The sequence below is a fragment of the Nanorana parkeri genome, unplaced genomic scaffold, assembly GCF_000935625.1.
Source record: "Nanorana parkeri isolate BGI_ZX_2015 unplaced genomic scaffold, ASM93562v1 scaffold813, whole genome shotgun sequence".
NCBI classification, from domain to species: domain Eukaryota; kingdom Metazoa; phylum Chordata; class Amphibia; order Anura; family Dicroglossidae; genus Nanorana; species Nanorana parkeri.
This window is the reverse complement of record NW_017307081.1, coordinates 467,864-485,306: the sequence shown is the minus strand read 5'-3', so window position 1 is coordinate 485,306 and position 17,443 is coordinate 467,864. Positions and strand designations below refer to the sequence as shown.

The 17,443-nt window shown below is 43.8% G+C and overlaps 1 protein-coding gene across 1 annotated transcript in view; it reads right to left on the bottom strand.

The window, feature by feature from the left end:
* SLC2A12 (solute carrier family 2 member 12) overlaps nt 1-17,443 on the bottom strand; it is a 54,343-nt gene that overhangs the window by 10,770 nt on the left and 26,130 nt on the right. The window contains exon 2 of the mRNA XM_018565104.1: nt 2,964-4,289. Coding sequence (XP_018420606.1) covers nt 2,964-4,289 — 1,326 coding nt within the window. The remainder of the gene's footprint in view (nt 1-2,963; nt 4,290-17,443) is intronic.

The following is a 17,443-nucleotide window of genomic DNA, read 5'->3' as shown; positions in this document are numbered from 1 at the left end:
GATGTGTTTTTCAGTTTAATACATCCGAATGGGTCTGAACACAAATTTTCATTACTGCAACATGGGAGCCATATACAGTATATACATAAAATACTAAGGCTGAGGCTCCTAGAGCCAAATTTCCAAATTGCATTCGGGTGCTCCCAAATGCCATTCGAGTCTGGGAGCCATATACATATATTACTGAAGCTGAGGCTTACAGACCGGTGTTGCTTTCTGGAGCTCCCGATTCCCGAATGCAATTTGGAAATTCGGATCCCGAATGCCATTCGGGTCTAGGAGATTCAGCTTTAGTATTAATATCTGTATATGGTTTTCTGTGGTATTCCCAACGAATATTCGTAAACTCATCCAAAACTAACAAAAATTCGGCATCGTCCGAATCCGAAACCTGAAACGAATTTAATTTCGGATCCGAATCCTGAAATAACTAAATATCCGAACCGAACCAAGTTTTTTTGCAGCTTACATGTCTAATATATAGGAGAATGAGTGAATGTGAGAAAAAAACATTTTTGCTGTGTTGGATGGGTTAAGGAAATGCCTGAAAATGTTGCAGAATTTGCTTTTGAGAATGCTGTGGTTCCAGTTAATTTTAAAAGGGAACTATTGTCTTTTAATGTTTTAAGTAATCCATTTGATTTAATCAATCTTATCAATGTGTGTTATTTTAAAAACTGTATTCCCATGTATAGTTTGTACTTAAGTATTAACAAAGGGTCAGTCATATTCCCTCAATACCTATGCAAGTTGTTCTTCCTCCTAAGTAGTGCTGTACAAACGTTGTGTCTCTCTGTTCCAAAAGTACACTGGGGGGGGGGGATTTATCAAAACTGGAGCAGACAGAATATGGAGCAGTTGCTCATAGGAACCAATCATCGAATTTCTTTGGTTTGTTCAGTTAAAATGAAAATGATAGATCAAAGCTGATTGGTTACCTTGGACATCTGCTCCAAATTCTGTTTGCTCCATTTTAATAAATTCCCCTCACTATATTGGCCCTTTGAAGGGGCACCTCAGCAATCTGATTTAGCAGAGATGGGGGGGGGGGGGGTAGCCCCATTGCAAGAATTACGTTTTTATTTGCCCGGAGTTCTTCTTTAATAACCAGTAAAAATAGCAAGCAGTAGAACTTTATTGAAACGACCTGTTGCTGCAGGTGAAGCAGGGCAAAGCTTTAAGACGGCTGCCTTAACTCATAGGAAAGTCATGCTGATATCTTAGATAATGTTGTGATTACATTGTGCTACTGGTTGTTCTTATAAAATGCTCTGTAGTAGAATTTGAGACCCAGGAAGTAAATGTGGTGCTGCACTTTTCACTTTTTTTAAACTAGTGTTGGGACAAAGAACTGCTATCCTAATGCTGTTTTAGTTGTAACAGCGACTCAAATGGCTGTTAAATGGTGATAATACTTTGAATTAATATTAAAATACAGAACTTCATTCTCGTTGTTGTTTTTGTCAGGAACAGCAGGAGACTGCTGCTTGGGGTTTGGGAGCACTCTTAGTGCAGGTCGGAGGAAAAGAATAGACGTAATCTTAACAAAAAGCCAACAGATAGTGTGAGGAGATACTAGGGGTTGATTTACTAAAGGCAAATAGATTGTTCACTTTGCAAAGGTATTTGCACTTTACAGGGGAAGTTTCCTCTTAGTTTAGTGAATGGGAAAAAGTACTGCTGGCTTCCATCAACCAATCATGTGCAAGCAAATATACTTTTTTTTTTATTTTCCTTGCAGATGATTGTGGTTTTTTTGGAAAGTAAAATTTCACCACATTCACCATGCTAAGCTAAGGGGAAACATTCCCTGCAAAGTGCATATTCCCTTGCAAAGTAATCAACCTATTTGCCTTTAGTAAATTAACTTGTGAGAGTCAAATGCCAAAAGTGGAAGCATTCCAAGGGCAGGAGTCAAAACTGTTTAAAAAGTAGACTAGATGCCTATAATATACAAACAGGCAGAGGGAACAGAGACTACAAGTTGCGTCACCAGCAGATGGCAATGGCTCACTGTGAAGGAGCTAGGTCTTTGCCAGAGCTCCTGGCGGTGGAGTTGGAGTTGTTTTGATGACAATCCTAGGCAGTGGCCCTCCCTGGGGGCACATTTGAGACAGAAAAACAGACTGAACAACAGAGACAGAGTTAAAGTGAACACACATTCAAGAGTAGCAGCACTCACCAGGTACTCGATTAAATACAGAAACTACAAAGTGGGAACTGAACACAGAGAAACAGGTTATGGATCAGATATCAAATGAAAGCCTAGAGAGGTGTGCGCAGGAAGAAGTAGTGTACAGTTAAAGGCAATGCTAAGCATCCAAACAACCCATGATCAAATCTGGCCTGTAGCCAGTTCATCATATACAGGTGAAACTCGAATAATTAGAATATCGTGCAAAAGTACCGTAATTGCAGTTAGTGCTGCAAAAGGGGCCCAAACCAAGTACTGAGTACATATGCATGCTTGTACTTTTCAGAGGTCCGACATTGTTCTATGTACAATCCTTGTTTTATTGATTGCATGTAATAATCTACTTTTTTGAGGTTGTGGATTTGGGGTTCTTGGGGTTTTCATGAGCTGTAAGCCATAATCATCACAATTATGACAAATCACGGCTTGAATTATCTTGCTTTGCATGTAATGAGTCTATCTCATATATTAGTTTCACCTTTTAAGTTGCATTAGTGAAATAAATGAACTTTGCACGATATTCTAATTATTCGAGTTTCACCTGTATATACGTCTTATCTATTTTGTCAAGCAGAAACAATAGGAGATTAACATTACAACATATTGTAGGTTGATTGTGCCTATTTATATTATGTCAGTTGTACAGAACTATGCAGCCACCAAGGTCTGCAATCATATATAAGACTCCTGGCTCAGCCACCACTAAAAACTATATTATCACCTGCCTTAAAAACTACTGAAAAAGTCAAGATAAACCAATGACACTTACTTGGTCCTAAACCTATCGAAAATGCAGCGACATAAATTAGTAGGCTGCCTAAATACAACCACTTCATGATTACTGGAACACCTTGTGCTTGTGCTGTAACAGCTTCTTCAGAGGGTGTGAGTCCTGTCTGAATAGTCCATTGGTCCATTTTGGTCTCATTTCCTGAAGAATGAGGTAAGAATGTTCTGGTTGATGACAATTCACCGAATTCTTTCTGTAGAGACTCATTGTTTTTGCCAATTATGTCTGTTTTGTACAGGTAGGAGTCCTCAAAGGACTGGTTTAGATTGGGGCTGGTTTTACAAATATTATTATAATTAATATCAATCTTAAGGCTTATTATTCCCATTGTAACCAATGATGCTGCCATGACAGCAGTCCCAATACAAAGGAAAGTCTTACTACCAATTCTGTCTACAAACAATATTGCTGGAATTGTACTGACCACTTTGACAACACCAATTCCTGTTGAGGCCAGGCTAGCAGCTTCATTGCTCTGATAGCCAACTGATTTGAGTACAGTAGAAGCATAGAATAAGATGTTTGGTTGCCCTGTAATTTGGACAAAGAAGCTAAGAGCTATGCCTATTAACAGACGGGCTCTCATGTTGTTCCTTGAGCAAAATAAGTCCCAAAAACTGTATTGGTATTCTGCTTTTATCGAGGATCTGATAGCTGTAAGCTCTTCCTTGGTCTGTGAGGTTCCTCTTAGTTTCTGAAGCACTGTGCCAGCAGCCTCATCTCGGCCCTTCATGATTAAAAAACGAGGACTTGGAGGGAGAAAATACATAGCAAATGCCTGTAATGCAGCCAAAGGAATTATGAGTCCAAACATGTATTGCCAACCATTGCTAATAGTTGCAAAGAGATAATTAGAAATGTAGGCCAGAAGAAAACCAACTACAATCATCAGTTCATTTAGAGACACCAGCATGCCTCTTCTATGATGAGGTGCAATTTCCGCAATATAAACACAGGTAGCAATTGCAGATAAGGATATGGAAATGCCAATGATGATGCGTCCTGCAATGAGGCTCTCATAGGATACAATGGTGATCAACAGCAAATTGGCAAGTCCAAGTATACAAGATGTAACCATAATTGCGATTCTCCTTCCATAGTAGTCTATAAGGAATCCTCCAACCAGTGAGGCCAAAAGTGCTCCAATCAACAGTGCACTCACTACTAGTTCTTGCTGCTGACAGTTAAGGTGCAGTTGGTTATGTAGCTGAAGAAGGGCCCCAGAGATAATACCCAACTCATAGCCCACAAGTAGTCCACTTATAGCAGCTATGACCGAAGAAAGGACAATAAAAATTCCACATCCTGAAAAAAAAAAAAAATCATAAAAATACATGAAAAATGTATATGCTACAGTATATACAGCTTAATTTATAAAACACAAGTGACCATGACCATGACCATGAAACTCCATCTACTTTTGCATGTATGGATAAAATATAAATAATATAACATTTTTCAGTTCTTCCCTCTTTCTGCTACCTAATTAGACATTCACACAGGATAACATTTTTTGTGTAATGCCCACTGTCAACTGCTTCTCTGTTGAGAGCCTATGTGAATCTGATACTCTTTATCATATGAGTAGCCACATAATCATAGTTTGGGAGTATGGAAGGGATGTAAACCCTGTCAAGTTTACATTGCCCCAGCTATGTAGATTTACCCTTTCTTTGTTCTGGTGACCATAATCAGCAAGACAGTAGGTGATGGGTAAATCCACAATTTTACACTTGTCACCAGAACAGAAGGTGAGAGAAAACCTTCCAAGGGAGACATCTTTTCTGGTGACAACTGTCACCAGAAAAAGTGACAGTTGTCCCTCATTTTGTAAAGGTTTCAGAAGCAGGACAGAAAGTGAAAGGAAATCTCCTTAACAGGATACCGACAGTAAGAAATAAACTGACCAGGGTTTTGACCTGTCCTATCCAAATAAAAAATGGCTATACACGCATTTTAAATTAGAGGTGCACCGAAATTAAAATTTCGAAACCGAAATTAAAAAAAATGTCAGGACGAAACCGAAAATGTTTTTTATTCTAACTTTTTAATTTTTTTATAATTATTTTTTAAAATGTATTTATTGTATTAAATATTTTTTTTTAAACTTTACTTTTAGGGGCTTCGGGGGAAATGTTAAGGGTCTAAACAGATCCCTGATATTTCGCTTTTAAATAGAAAAAGAGATTGAGAACACAGAGTCCCCAATCTCTTTTTCTGCAGCCCCTGTTATCAATGAACAGGAATCCTCTATACTGACAGGGTTATTCACAAAGCTACTGATGGCAGCCGAGTGAATAACCCACTTGAAGTGAACGCTGTTCGGCTATTCACTTCAGGCTTGTACGGCTGATTTCAGTCAGCTGAACATGAATGACTGCCAAAGCCGGCCATTCGACCCGCTTCAGGTGTCACTTTGGCTCAGTCGAGCCGAAGGATATGCCTTCGGCTCGGCTGAGCCACTCGGCCGCCTTCAGGAGCTGTACAGGCTATAGTGAAGTGCCATTTGCGGCCGATATGTTTCGGCGGCCGATATATATTGGTGCATCCCTACTCTAAAGTAAACCTGTCATTCAGCAACCAAGTGTTCATGTAATTACTGTTACTGTCAGGTAAATATACATACACTACTGTACCTTCATTTAATTTACCTTAATCTAAGTTCTATTTAATTTACTGCAGATACATTTTAGAGCTTCTCACAAGTAGAGTCTACACTCTCTAATGTCTTCTCTTGCTGTTCATCTCTGTTCATTGGTTCACTAATCAGATCAAACTTTCAAGAACATTCAAGAAAAATACAGCAAGTCCAGTTGCCTTGACTTATTTTATACAGATATACCATGACCTGGATGAATGAGAACCTTCACAGAAATACTCCTAGGACAGCCTACATACATTGCCCAAAGTGTGATAGGACGCAACAAGGGCAAAGCCAACCAGGATTTTAGGTAGAAACCCACAAATGAGTATTAAAAAGAAAGACAGTCCACATGAACATGACAATTTAAAATAATTTTTTAAACAGGTTTGCATAGAAACATACAAGATTGTACATGCTTGCTTGTACATGCAAGACAGGCTTTTCCTGCCATGATCTGGCATCCAGATTTGTCTAAATGTATTTGTTGACACCCTCATTATTCCTAATCAATTTTATCTTATTTTTTTTCCAACACCTGAGCAGCTAATTTGATAAAGGATCATTTTATGGTCACATCATCTACATGCCAATGATCAAAGATTCCTATTTACAGCCTTTTTTTAACATTTATACTAAAACTAAAGTATATATAAACCTGCAGGATCTCAGGGGGACTCTGCAGAATCTGTGAGGGGCTTTGCAGGCTGCAGAGCCCCCTACGGACCCTGAAAAGCCCCCCACAGATCCTGCAGAGACCCCATTAGACCCTGCAGTCTGCCTGATCTCAGGGGGACTGTGCAGGATCTGTGGTGGGCTTTGCAGGCTGCAGAGCCCCATATGGATCCTGCAAAGCCCACCAAAGATCCTGCAAAGCCCACCACAGATCCTGCAAAGACCCCCTGAGACCTGGCAAAGCCCCCCAAGGATCCTGCAGAGACCACCTGAGACCCGGCAGTCTGTCGGATCTCAGGGGGGCTGTGCAGGATCCGTGGTGGGCTTTGCAGGCTGCAGAGCCCCCTTTGAAACCTGCAAAGCCCACCACAGATCCTGCAAAGCCCCCTTGAGACCCAGCAAAACCCCCCAAAGATCCTACAGAGACCCCCTAAGATCCTGCAGTCTGCAGGATCTCAGGGGGGCTGTGCAGGATTTGTGGTGGGCTGTGCAGAGTCTATGCTGGGCCCTCCCAGCACAGTCATCCTCCTACTTGGCACGGGGAACCCAGCCTCCTCCGCTGCCTTGGCGTCCAATAGTCATAGCTTCGCCGCCCGACTGGAGCCTCTGCGATGCCTCCTGCCTCCACCATCGCCATCTCCTCCGTTGCAGTCTTCACCCCGCCTCTTCCATCTACGCCCCCATCTCCTCTGTCTCGCCCCCTGCCTCCTGCCGCTCCGTCCCCCCGCCCGTCGCTTCTTCCCCGTTCACATTAGGCAGCCAGGCTGCCGGTTTCTGTGCAGCCCGTCTGCCTAAATGTTTTTGGTAACGGCATTTTTGCTGCCCCCATTAAATCTGCCGCCCGAAGCAAACGCCTTGTTTGCCTCACGGCAGATATGCCCCTGGTCTTTTGGGTGCTTGGTTAGTGTGCCTCCCCTGTATTTGGGTGTTCACATGACCCCTTTTAGACCATATGCTAACCACTTGTGTCTGGCATCATATTCAGCTGGCCTGGTGTTAGTGCACACAGCATGCCATCTATCTAGGCATGTCTGGGTTTCCCCCACCCTGGGGCCCCTTGTTCCTGTTGTGGGAAGTTGGCTTCAGGTAGTACCCCACATGGAGCTACACTACCTCCTTGGTAACCCTCGTGGTAATTGGTAATCCTGAACATCCCCCTTCCCCAGAGGGACCTCCAGAACTACAAGGTCAACTGGGACCAGTTCCTACTGCTCCCTTCCCTATTTGGGACCTGACTCCTCAGTATCTGTCAGAGGCACCTGCTATTTCTCTAAGCACTGGACCTTATGTCCATCCTAGTGGAACATCCCCATGGTGGAACACTAAGATGAACTTCCCTGCAGAGGATTTGCTTTTTGGACTCTTGCAGTCAGAATCTTTCTAAAGGGCCTAACACCTGCAAGTTTCGGCCAGATAGGTTCTCACAGGTGCTTAGTGTTGGTAACTATTGGTCTCCAGTGTGCGAGGCTGTTCAGCTCAAACCCTCACTAAAGAAGTCAACACTCTATAACATACAGGGGTACAGGTACTCTTAAAAACTAGACCACACAGGGACTCATATACACACACACGCACGCACACACAAACTCACACACGCACACAAAGGTTGAACTTGATGGACCTTTATCTTTATTCAACCTCAAATACTATGTAACTATGTAACTCTATGAGGGATTGGATCCTTCTCTAACTGTCAGAGAAATACCCCCTCCTTCCCTTTCAGAAACTTGTACGGTGTTGAGGGAACACCCTCCTAACATGCTTTTCCCCTTCTCTCTTTGACTCTTGTTCCTTATCAGCTTCCCCCTCTATATCTGGAGGCCTGGGCTCGGAGTGAGACATTTTGATGGTTTCTGTGGACCAAGAAGTCCCTGACCTATCAGTCTTCTGGGTGACTGGGGTGGTCTCTTCCATCTGCCCTGGAGGAACTCCTTTTGAGTGGATTTTTCCATACCCGGGGCTTAAGTCTGATTCCCCAGAACAGGTAGTCCCAGTTCAAGTCACTTTCCTGATCTGGACTTCTTTGGAAATCACTTAGGTGATGTGGGCCCTTCATCTTCCGGTAGGTTTGGGTGTGCTCCCAGTGACAAAACAAGTGGTCTGATCCTTACCACGCTGTGAGAACTACTGTCGAACAGTGTCTTCCTTAGAGGCAATGCATTGCCCTCTGGCTCTCCTGAACCTGTAATCATGACACCTGGGTGCTCCTTATCTGCATGGCTGGAAGTAATCAGCACCAGAGGGATTTGCGCTCCCCTGGCTTGTCAACAGGCAGAACATGCTAGGGCCTTGCTGCAGATACCCCCTGTTGGAGGCCTTCATGGGATTCTTAGAACCATGTTCTGGATCAAGGTTAGGAAGGTCCTGCAGAGTTCCCCTGTCAAGTTTCAGAGATATCTCCATGAATTAAAGTAGATCCGTTTTTTACTCATGCTCTTCTGGTGTTCATGTGCACCCATCTGGGGTTATGGTATACCTCCATCCTAAACAAAATAAAAAAAAAAACATTAAAATCCAGACAATGGGCTAACAGCCCAGAATAATTCACACAATGTCATGCAACATACAGATTGGGTTTACAACTCCAGAACAGAGACTATAATTTACTGGTTAATATATACTCAGTATCACAGTATTGATAGGCACAGTAAGTGGTAGCAAGGCATTGCAGGTAGTGCGGAGGATGTTAAAAGCTCTAGTAAGCTACGGAGCAGTGAGGTTGTTTAAACAAAGTCAATATTCGTATTGGCAGAAGAGAGCCAGGGGCCCCAAATTTGAGTGAAGCAGAGTGGGGTGCCCCGTTGTTCGTATGTAAGTTTGTAGAGGGGTAATGCCTGATCCACCAGCCTTTTCCAGTCACCCAGGGAGGGGGGCCTTTGGGGTACCCCACACTAGGAGGATAGCTTTTTTGGCATAAAATAAAAGCAGGCGGAGTAATGTTTGAGCACCCGAGGGCAACGGTAGCTCATCAAACAGACCCAAGACAATCGTACCTCCTCCCTGAGCCGTGGAAAACTAAGCATCACCCCATTACAAAATAACTGAGACAGAGAGTTAATGCCTTTCGAGGACCAGAAGGCGGCTGATGGTAGGCGCTGCAGCTTTGGGAAGGAAGGATTACCCCATAGCGGAGCATATGGAGAATGAGACCAGGAGGTTATGGGCAGCCAATTAATTACATATTTGAGAATACGAAGGGTCACCGAAATAAGGGCAGTGTCTGGGTGTGATCTAGTGATTCCCCTGAATACAACGTTTTGGAGGGATTCAAAGGAGGTCAGTATGGCAGGCTCCGTTGCAGTACAGGCATTTCCCATCTGGGGGGTCAGCCAGTCGTGCACCACCACCAGCTGGGAAGCCAGGTAGTATGTATGAAAGTTAGGGAAGGCCAAACCCGCCATGGAGCGTGGAAGCTGCAGCACCTCCGGAGCCACTCGGGGGGTGCGACCCCTCCAGAGAAGCACAATACAAATAGAGTCAATTTTACGAAAATATTGTTTGGGAATATAGCATGGAGCATTAGCTAGTATACAGTATACAGGAGTTCAGGCAGAAAGTTAATTTTTATGATATTGACTCTACCCATTAGATCCAGGGGTAAGTCCATCCACTGTTTAGTTCTCGAATGAAAAGAGTCAATAACAGGAGTCAGGTTGTTATCAATATAGCGGGACAGGGGTAGCTGTATTTTAATACCCAAATAAGTGATGTCATGGGCAATTCTCAATGTGGACACAGGATGTATATTGGCTATTGTGACATCATCCAAGGGAAAGAGGACAGATTTGTCCCAATTAACCTTGAATCTTGAAAAGGTTCCAAACAGGTCCAGTAGTTGGAGGAGGTGAGCCAAAGACTCGTTGGGGTCAGAAAGGTAAGTCAGTGTATCATCAGCATATAAGGAAACCCGCTCCTCCAGACCTCTTACCGACAAGCCACACAAGGAGTCCAACTCCCGTATCCTAATTGCCAAAGGTTCAATTGCCAGAGCGAAAAGAATAGTAGAGAGGGGACATCCCTGTCTAGTTCCCCTGGAGATACTAAAAGGGGCAGAGATATCCTTGTTAACTCGTAACCTGGCGCTTGGGGAGTTGTATAAAATCTCTATCCACCTTACCATTTGAAAACCGAACCCATAGGCCCGGAGTACCTTCAACAAGTAGGGCCACTCTACACTATCAAAGGCTTTATGGGTATCTAATGAGATCAGGGCCCTGCCCTCAGTAGTGGGGTGAGAAAACTGAAGATTGGTAAATAGCCTGCTTGGTAAATAGCCTGCTTGGTAAATAGCCTGATTGGTAAATTCATTCTAGTGGACCAACCTGGCATGAATCCTGCTTGATCACTATTAATAAGGGATAGGACATATCTATTAATACGCACTGCTAATATTTTGGCCAAGATTTTCACGTCAACATTAATTAAAGAGATAGGCGATATGAGTCACACTTGGTGGGGTCCTTACCGGGTTTCAGAATCAGTACTATAAGGGCCTCCCTCATAGTAGGAGGGAGTATGCCCTGATCAAACGCTTCATTATAAGTGTCCAGTAAATGCGGCCCTATCTCTTCCCTGTAGGAGGCATACCATTCAACTGGAAGGCCATCTAGGCCTGGGGACTTCCTTGTAGGGAACTGAGCGATTGCCATTTCTATTTCATCGGTTGTAATTGGTAAATCCAATTCCTCCCTGGTTTGGGATTGCAAGCATGGTAGGGAAATCTGAGATAGATAGCCCTCCAATTCAGCAGTAGTGTATTGGACCCTAGAGGAGTATAGTTCCCTATAGAAAGACAGGAATGCTTCCATGATATCCTGGGAGGCAGTGGCAACAGCCCCTGAGGGAGCTACAATAGGGGGAATGGAGGCATTATCACTCCAATAGTGACCAATAGCCTGAGAGCAAGCATCCGCCACAGAAGGATCAGAAAGCCAGTGGGGATTCATTCTCCACACTCTGGTGGAGAGGGAGTGTCCCCAGCAAAGCTCCACTAATATAGGAGCATGATCTGAAATCCCTATAGCAAGATAACTCACCCACGAGAGCCATGGGAGAACTTTAGGAGTCCACAAGGCCAGGTCATTTCTAGAGAGCATCTTGTGTGTAGCAGAATGGCAGGAGTATGCCCTAGAGTCTGGCCATTTCCATCGCCACACTTCAATAAGCCCGAAACCCTGAGCCCAATCCGCTAAGGAAGTATTGGGGCGATTCCCACCCCCTAAGCGATCCAGGGAGGAATTAGGTACCGAATTAAAATCACCCATGAGTATCAGGGGGGCTGAAGACATAGCCACTGCTGTCACGGTAATGGTATGCAGGAGGTCTATGTCCGAAGGAGGTGGGAGATAGACGGAGGCCAGTGTCAGGGGGGTCCCGTCAATGGTTAGATGAATAATAACGAACCTTCCAAAGGAGTCTGTCTTAACCTGGATAACATCAGCAGTAAGGGACTTTGCAAGTAAAATTGACACCCCACGTGAGTATGAGGAGTATATAGCATTGAAGGATTTGGCCAACCAATGTTTCTTCAAAGTTAAGATTTTAGAGCCCCAGCAAGTGAGTTTCTTGTAGGCAAACCACATGAGGCTTATATTTATAGAGGAAATCAAAAACTAGGGATCGTTTGATTTTGGAATTCAGGCCCCTCACATTCCATGAGATAAATTTATATGCCATCAGAAGAGAGACAGAGCAATAAAGGTATTATGAGGTGAACCTGAGCATATAGGGACTGAGGGAGTGCAAACCATTGGAGTCTGTAAATTAGAGCATAAACCCACACAAAAAACACAGTCAAACCAACCCGAACTACAATTCCCATCCCACCCCGCTTGTTAACCCAACTCTAACAAGCCCAGAACCCGTAACAACAATTACACACTAGTGTAAAAACAGTGCCCAAAAAAAGGCAGGGGGTGTAGCCACTCTGATTAGGACCCGATCCAACCTCATCCAGGTCCCAAGCGGAAGCGATAGAGGACCGCGACGGTCCCTCTCAAAAGAAGAGATATCCTGTAATAAAACTGTTATCAGTAGTAACTATAACTATAGTAGTGATGATAATAATATTAAGCTCTCAGCATCTCATCACAGTAGTGCAGAGGGTCAAACACAGTATAAACAAGGAGATAAAGTAAACAATGCCGGAGGGTAAAAGGCAAGGCCGGAGGAGAGATGTTACTTATCCCACCGTCCAAGGACACAGGGGGGGAGTTCAAAGGCATAAAAGGAGGCTCTAGAAGACAGTTCAGCGGTCATCATTACGGCGGCGTCTGTTCTGAGGGAGACCCTTGCCATCCATCCACTCTGAGGCTTCGTTGGGGGTAGAGAAGAAATGCATCTTGCCATCCTTCGTCACCTTAAGCTTAGCAGGATATAACATGGCATAGGCGACACCTTCCTGTCGCAGATATTTCTTGACCTTCAAAAAAGAGGATCTTTGGCGTTGAGGTCAGGGAAGATGAAGACATGATTTCCAATGTAAGAGAGCTCCCCAGTAAGATGGGAGGCACGGAGAAGCACAACTTTATCCCTGAAGTTAAGGATTCTGGCAATAAGAGGTCTTGGCTGGGACCCAGGAGGGGGCATGGAGGGTGGAGTGCGGTGGGCCCGTTCTATGAATGATGGAGAAGATGGGGTGAAATCAGGGAACAGCTCCCGCAGCCAATCTTGCAAAAAAGTCTCAGGATGAGAGCCCTCTGATCTCTCAGGAAATCCAACAAAGCGAAGATTATTGCGTCTGGAGCGGTTCTCCAGATCATCCATCTTTGCTTTACAGGCAGCTAGTTCTCTTTGCAAACCTGCGGTATCCCTGGACAACGGAGCAACAGTATCCTCCAGGATAGTGATGCGATTCTATCCCACAGCCCCTGTACATCATGTTTCAGCAGGGACAGAGCCACATGAACCCCTTCAATCTGTGCCGCCAGTGATGATTTACAGTCATTAATTGCCTCCATCAATTGCAGGAGGGTGGGCTCAGCATTATTGTGTGGCTCTACATGCAGGGTCTCATCCCCTCCTACCACCACATGGGCCTTATCTGGGAGTGGAGCCTTATGCCCAGCTTTAGGGGTAGCTGCCAAGGGCTGCGCAGCCTTCCCCATCATCATCCCATGATGTAGAGGCCGCTCAGACCTCCCCTGTGAGACCCCCTTACTTGTAGAGGCCCGGGTTGGATCCGACCGGGACATGTGTCCTGAAGTGGAGAGGGAGCAGCATGGACGCCGCCATCTTGGATCCTGTGGAAGCGTGCCAGCTTCTCAGCAGGAGAGGGATCTCTCTGGTCGCCGATTTTCACCATTGGTGCGGCCAGACGAGGGAGGAGAGAGAGCTGAGAGCGTCGCTGCAGAGCTGGACCGGAGGGAACCGTCAGGAGGTATGTAGGAGGGAGATGGGACTGGAGCTGTTGCGATCAGCGTCCGTCCATGCACGCCGCTTGGCCACGCCCCCCGCATTGTTGTATGTTTACTGTATTTTTACTTGTACGCAATACAAATTTTTATGCGTGAAAAAAAAAGCCTTGCAGCACAAAAAAAGTTTGCAAGGGACAGGTTAGCAGCTAAAAGTGACTGCTGACTTAATCAACCACAAAATAAAATGAAATACAAAAAAGCCCCCAAATATTAAGAACCAAAAAAAGCAGCGATGTGGTTGTTTGCCTATACAGCAATTAGAAGTAAAGTACAGTTTCCTAATTTATCCTAATTTCTCCCTATGCAGTTTGTCAGTTTTTCCAACAACAGCTTCCAGTTCATTGACACAATGGCTGCCCCCTTCGAAAAGCATCTCTAAGCCTGCTGCCCATAGTCTAAAGGTCATGTCAGTATGGTATGGATGAATCATAACAAAAATGTGCTTGGATCATGAATCTCTAACCTGCAGGAATTCCCTCAAAGCCATGCTAGAAGTTAACCCCAGGGTCATCTCTAATAAGGATGCAGGAACAAGTCATAAAAGTAACCCTCACTAGCCTAAGCTAAGGGAACTACGATTTCACAAGCAATGTAAATATATGAATAACACGTTTATTGTGGTCTTTGAAAACACTGTTTACTTTAAAAACTCTGTGTTGTATTTCATGACGCCAATGAGATAGGAAATAACACAAACACCTTATGCTGACTTAGTCTGTAAGGCATGAACTTCAGTAACCTGGGTAGTAGACTACAGTGTATACTATCCTAAATTGCCATTTGTGAAAACAGTGCAGACTATATAGGAGTCAAATACATGCAAGGGGAGTAGGGGGGGGGGGGGGGGCACAGAGAGAAAAAGAAAGCATTGGTAAAGAAAAAAGTTATGTCCTTATGCTTCTCCCACTGAAAAAGCCAGTAACAATGCTAAAACATCAGGAGAGACATACATGCTGAGCTCAACTGCCTCTTAAGGTATATGCAAACCCTAACAAAGATACCACTGCATGCATTTTATTATATTGGTTCAATAAGTGCAAATAAATACCTGTTGATTATGTCAGAAATTCAGAGCTGTTCTGTGCACACTTTCTGTATTACCTCAAGGAGTCTAATTAGCCCGTCCAGTTCTATAACTGCAAAATAATTACTGCCTATGCTGTAGAGGTGAGTAGAGTAGGAAAGAAGGCTTGAGTAGTTAAGCAAATGACCACTGGGCAAGACAAGGCAAGACACCAGTCAACAAAAATGCTGTGTTGTCAGCCCACAACAGGACTTTGGAACTGAGTGCAGGGGCCTAACTAGAAATCACAGGGCCCCATAGCAAAATTTTGTATTTTGTACAGGTTGTCAGTGATGTGAACAGCAGCGCGTTCCTCCTCACAGCCGCCAGTGACAGCCAGCAGCCTGAGATGCCATAGCGAACCAGGCGGCCTGAACAGCATCAAGGGGATGTCCTGGCGGGCTCCCCGTGCCCCAGGCCCCATAGCGGCCGCCTGGGATTGTTCCGCCACTAACTGAGTGCATTTCTGGTAAATCATCAGTTTTTTTCTGTACTTGCTGGGTCTTTAAATGAAAAAAACAAAACAAAACAATCAATGTTGTCGCATCATCAGCATCTCTAAAACTGTCGTATCTCTCATTTCCAGTGCATATAGCAACAGATTTATTATCTTAGTATGTTTCATTCCTAAATGCCTTCATAAGGAAAATTGGCTCAAAACTGTCTCTATATTTTTCTGTCTCTAAACTGTCTCTAAACTGTTGCAAGCTTGCTGGGAACCTCCTAGATGACAGCTGAATAGCCCTGATGTGCTCAGCTGCCTTGAGGGTATAAGTCATCTTTGCGATAGTTTTAAGAAGTACTCAGAAGAACTTCTAGGATGTGAGTCTGTTTGGAGGTCTTTTACTTTCACAAATGCTGTACGAATACTGCGCAGTTTAAATATGTGAAATGTTACAAAACATGTGCAGTAAGTTGCAAACTTTAATATGTCGCAAGAACACTTAAAAAAAAGACGCATGACAGAGATAAAACTCTGAGATTAGTTAGCATAACATTTTGGTCTTTGCGCCTAAAAGTTTTGCCGCAACCGCGTTCATAAATTGTTTTTAAACACCGTCCAGGCTGCTATAGTAAGCCACATGGGTAGTGTGTTTAAATCTTACAAATCAACTGTTATCTTTTAGATGGAAGTGATTCGGGTGGCCCAATAGGTGCCTGATCACTTCCATACCCTCCTACTTGCCTGATAAGGGCAGCTTTGTGGTAGAGTGCGAATTCCAGAGGTCTAACTCTTCCCTTTAAACTTAAGATTTAAGAGAACTGAAAATTACTGCTGGGGCTTTTTCTTTCCTCCGATAATGTGGATCATGAGGGATCTGGGATGGAAGAAAGAGGCCTTGGAGGGGATTATGGGAAACCGTATTTTATAGGATAGTATGTTCATTATCAGATTGTTGATGCAACCAAACCAGAAAAAACTCCCTATTAAGAGAGGTTGTGAGTGTAGCATAGATAAATGGGATTTGGGTGCCTAAGTATTTTATGGAGTAAGTTCTCCTTTTAATGGGGACGTTGTATTGGAGAGGTTATGGTGTTTAGAGCGTACAGGAAGTCCCTGCATAACGTCATGGGATTGTAATGCTATCGCCAAGTGTCCCGCTGTTACTTAGAATAGGGGTCACAATAGGCAGTCTAGGTGTGTGCCATTTAACATCATAAAAGGGTCAGAAAGTAAGGTTTTGATCTTAACCGTGGGATGATGATAGAGGCCCTTAATTGTTTGGTGGAGGGAATTTCTGATACCAATTTGTTTCAGGGTAGCAGCAAGGAAAAGGTAGCTGACCCTAATAATTGCTTATTTGTGGGATTAGCAAATTAGATTAATAACCCTAGTCATATTGGCTCTCACCTCACTTCGCTGAATGAAGCCCACTTGATCTTTGAAGATTAGCTGAGGAAGATGGGGTTGCAGACTGGTGGCTATCATCCTGGTGAATATATTGGTATCAGAACTAATAAGGAAGATTGGCCTGTAACTATCTCTATTGGTTGGGTCCTTTGCCAGCTCTGAAATTAAAGTAATGTGCACTTCTAAGGTCTGGGGATGCAAGATGATGCAGATGGCATTGCATATATTGCTGTATTTTGGGGAAAGAGAGTCTAAAAACACTTTGTAAAATTTTGCTGTCAAGCTGTCAAGGCCAAGACATTCGCCTGTTGGGAGGTTAATCATCGTGGATTTAATTTCTTCTAGGCTGAAAAGAGACTCTAAGCTTTCACTAATGTGTTGTGAGAGGATAGCTGTCCTTTGTACATAGGTGACAATTTTTGGAGTAAGAGCCTCTGTTGGCATATCAAAGCAATTGGCTTTTATATTGTATAAAGAGGCATAGAAGTTTTAAAGGCCAAAGATATTATCTTGGGTTGATTGACCGTGGAGTACCTGAGGACTAGTTTGCGGGCTAGTAAGTGACACATTTATCACCACTTTCATAATGATGGCAACGGAATCTGTCTCTGGTGGCAAGCAACCAGCAGTCAATCAATTGTTGGAGTTGGAACCTTAAATGCAAAGTTCGAAAACAGGTGTCAGAGGAGAGTGTGGCCTTGTGTGCAGATTCAAAAAAGGAAATAGTTTGAAATAGGGAAGCTATCTGTTTCAAATATTCTTTCTTAAGGTGTGTTCCATGATAGATTAGAACTCCTTGTAGCATGCATTTTT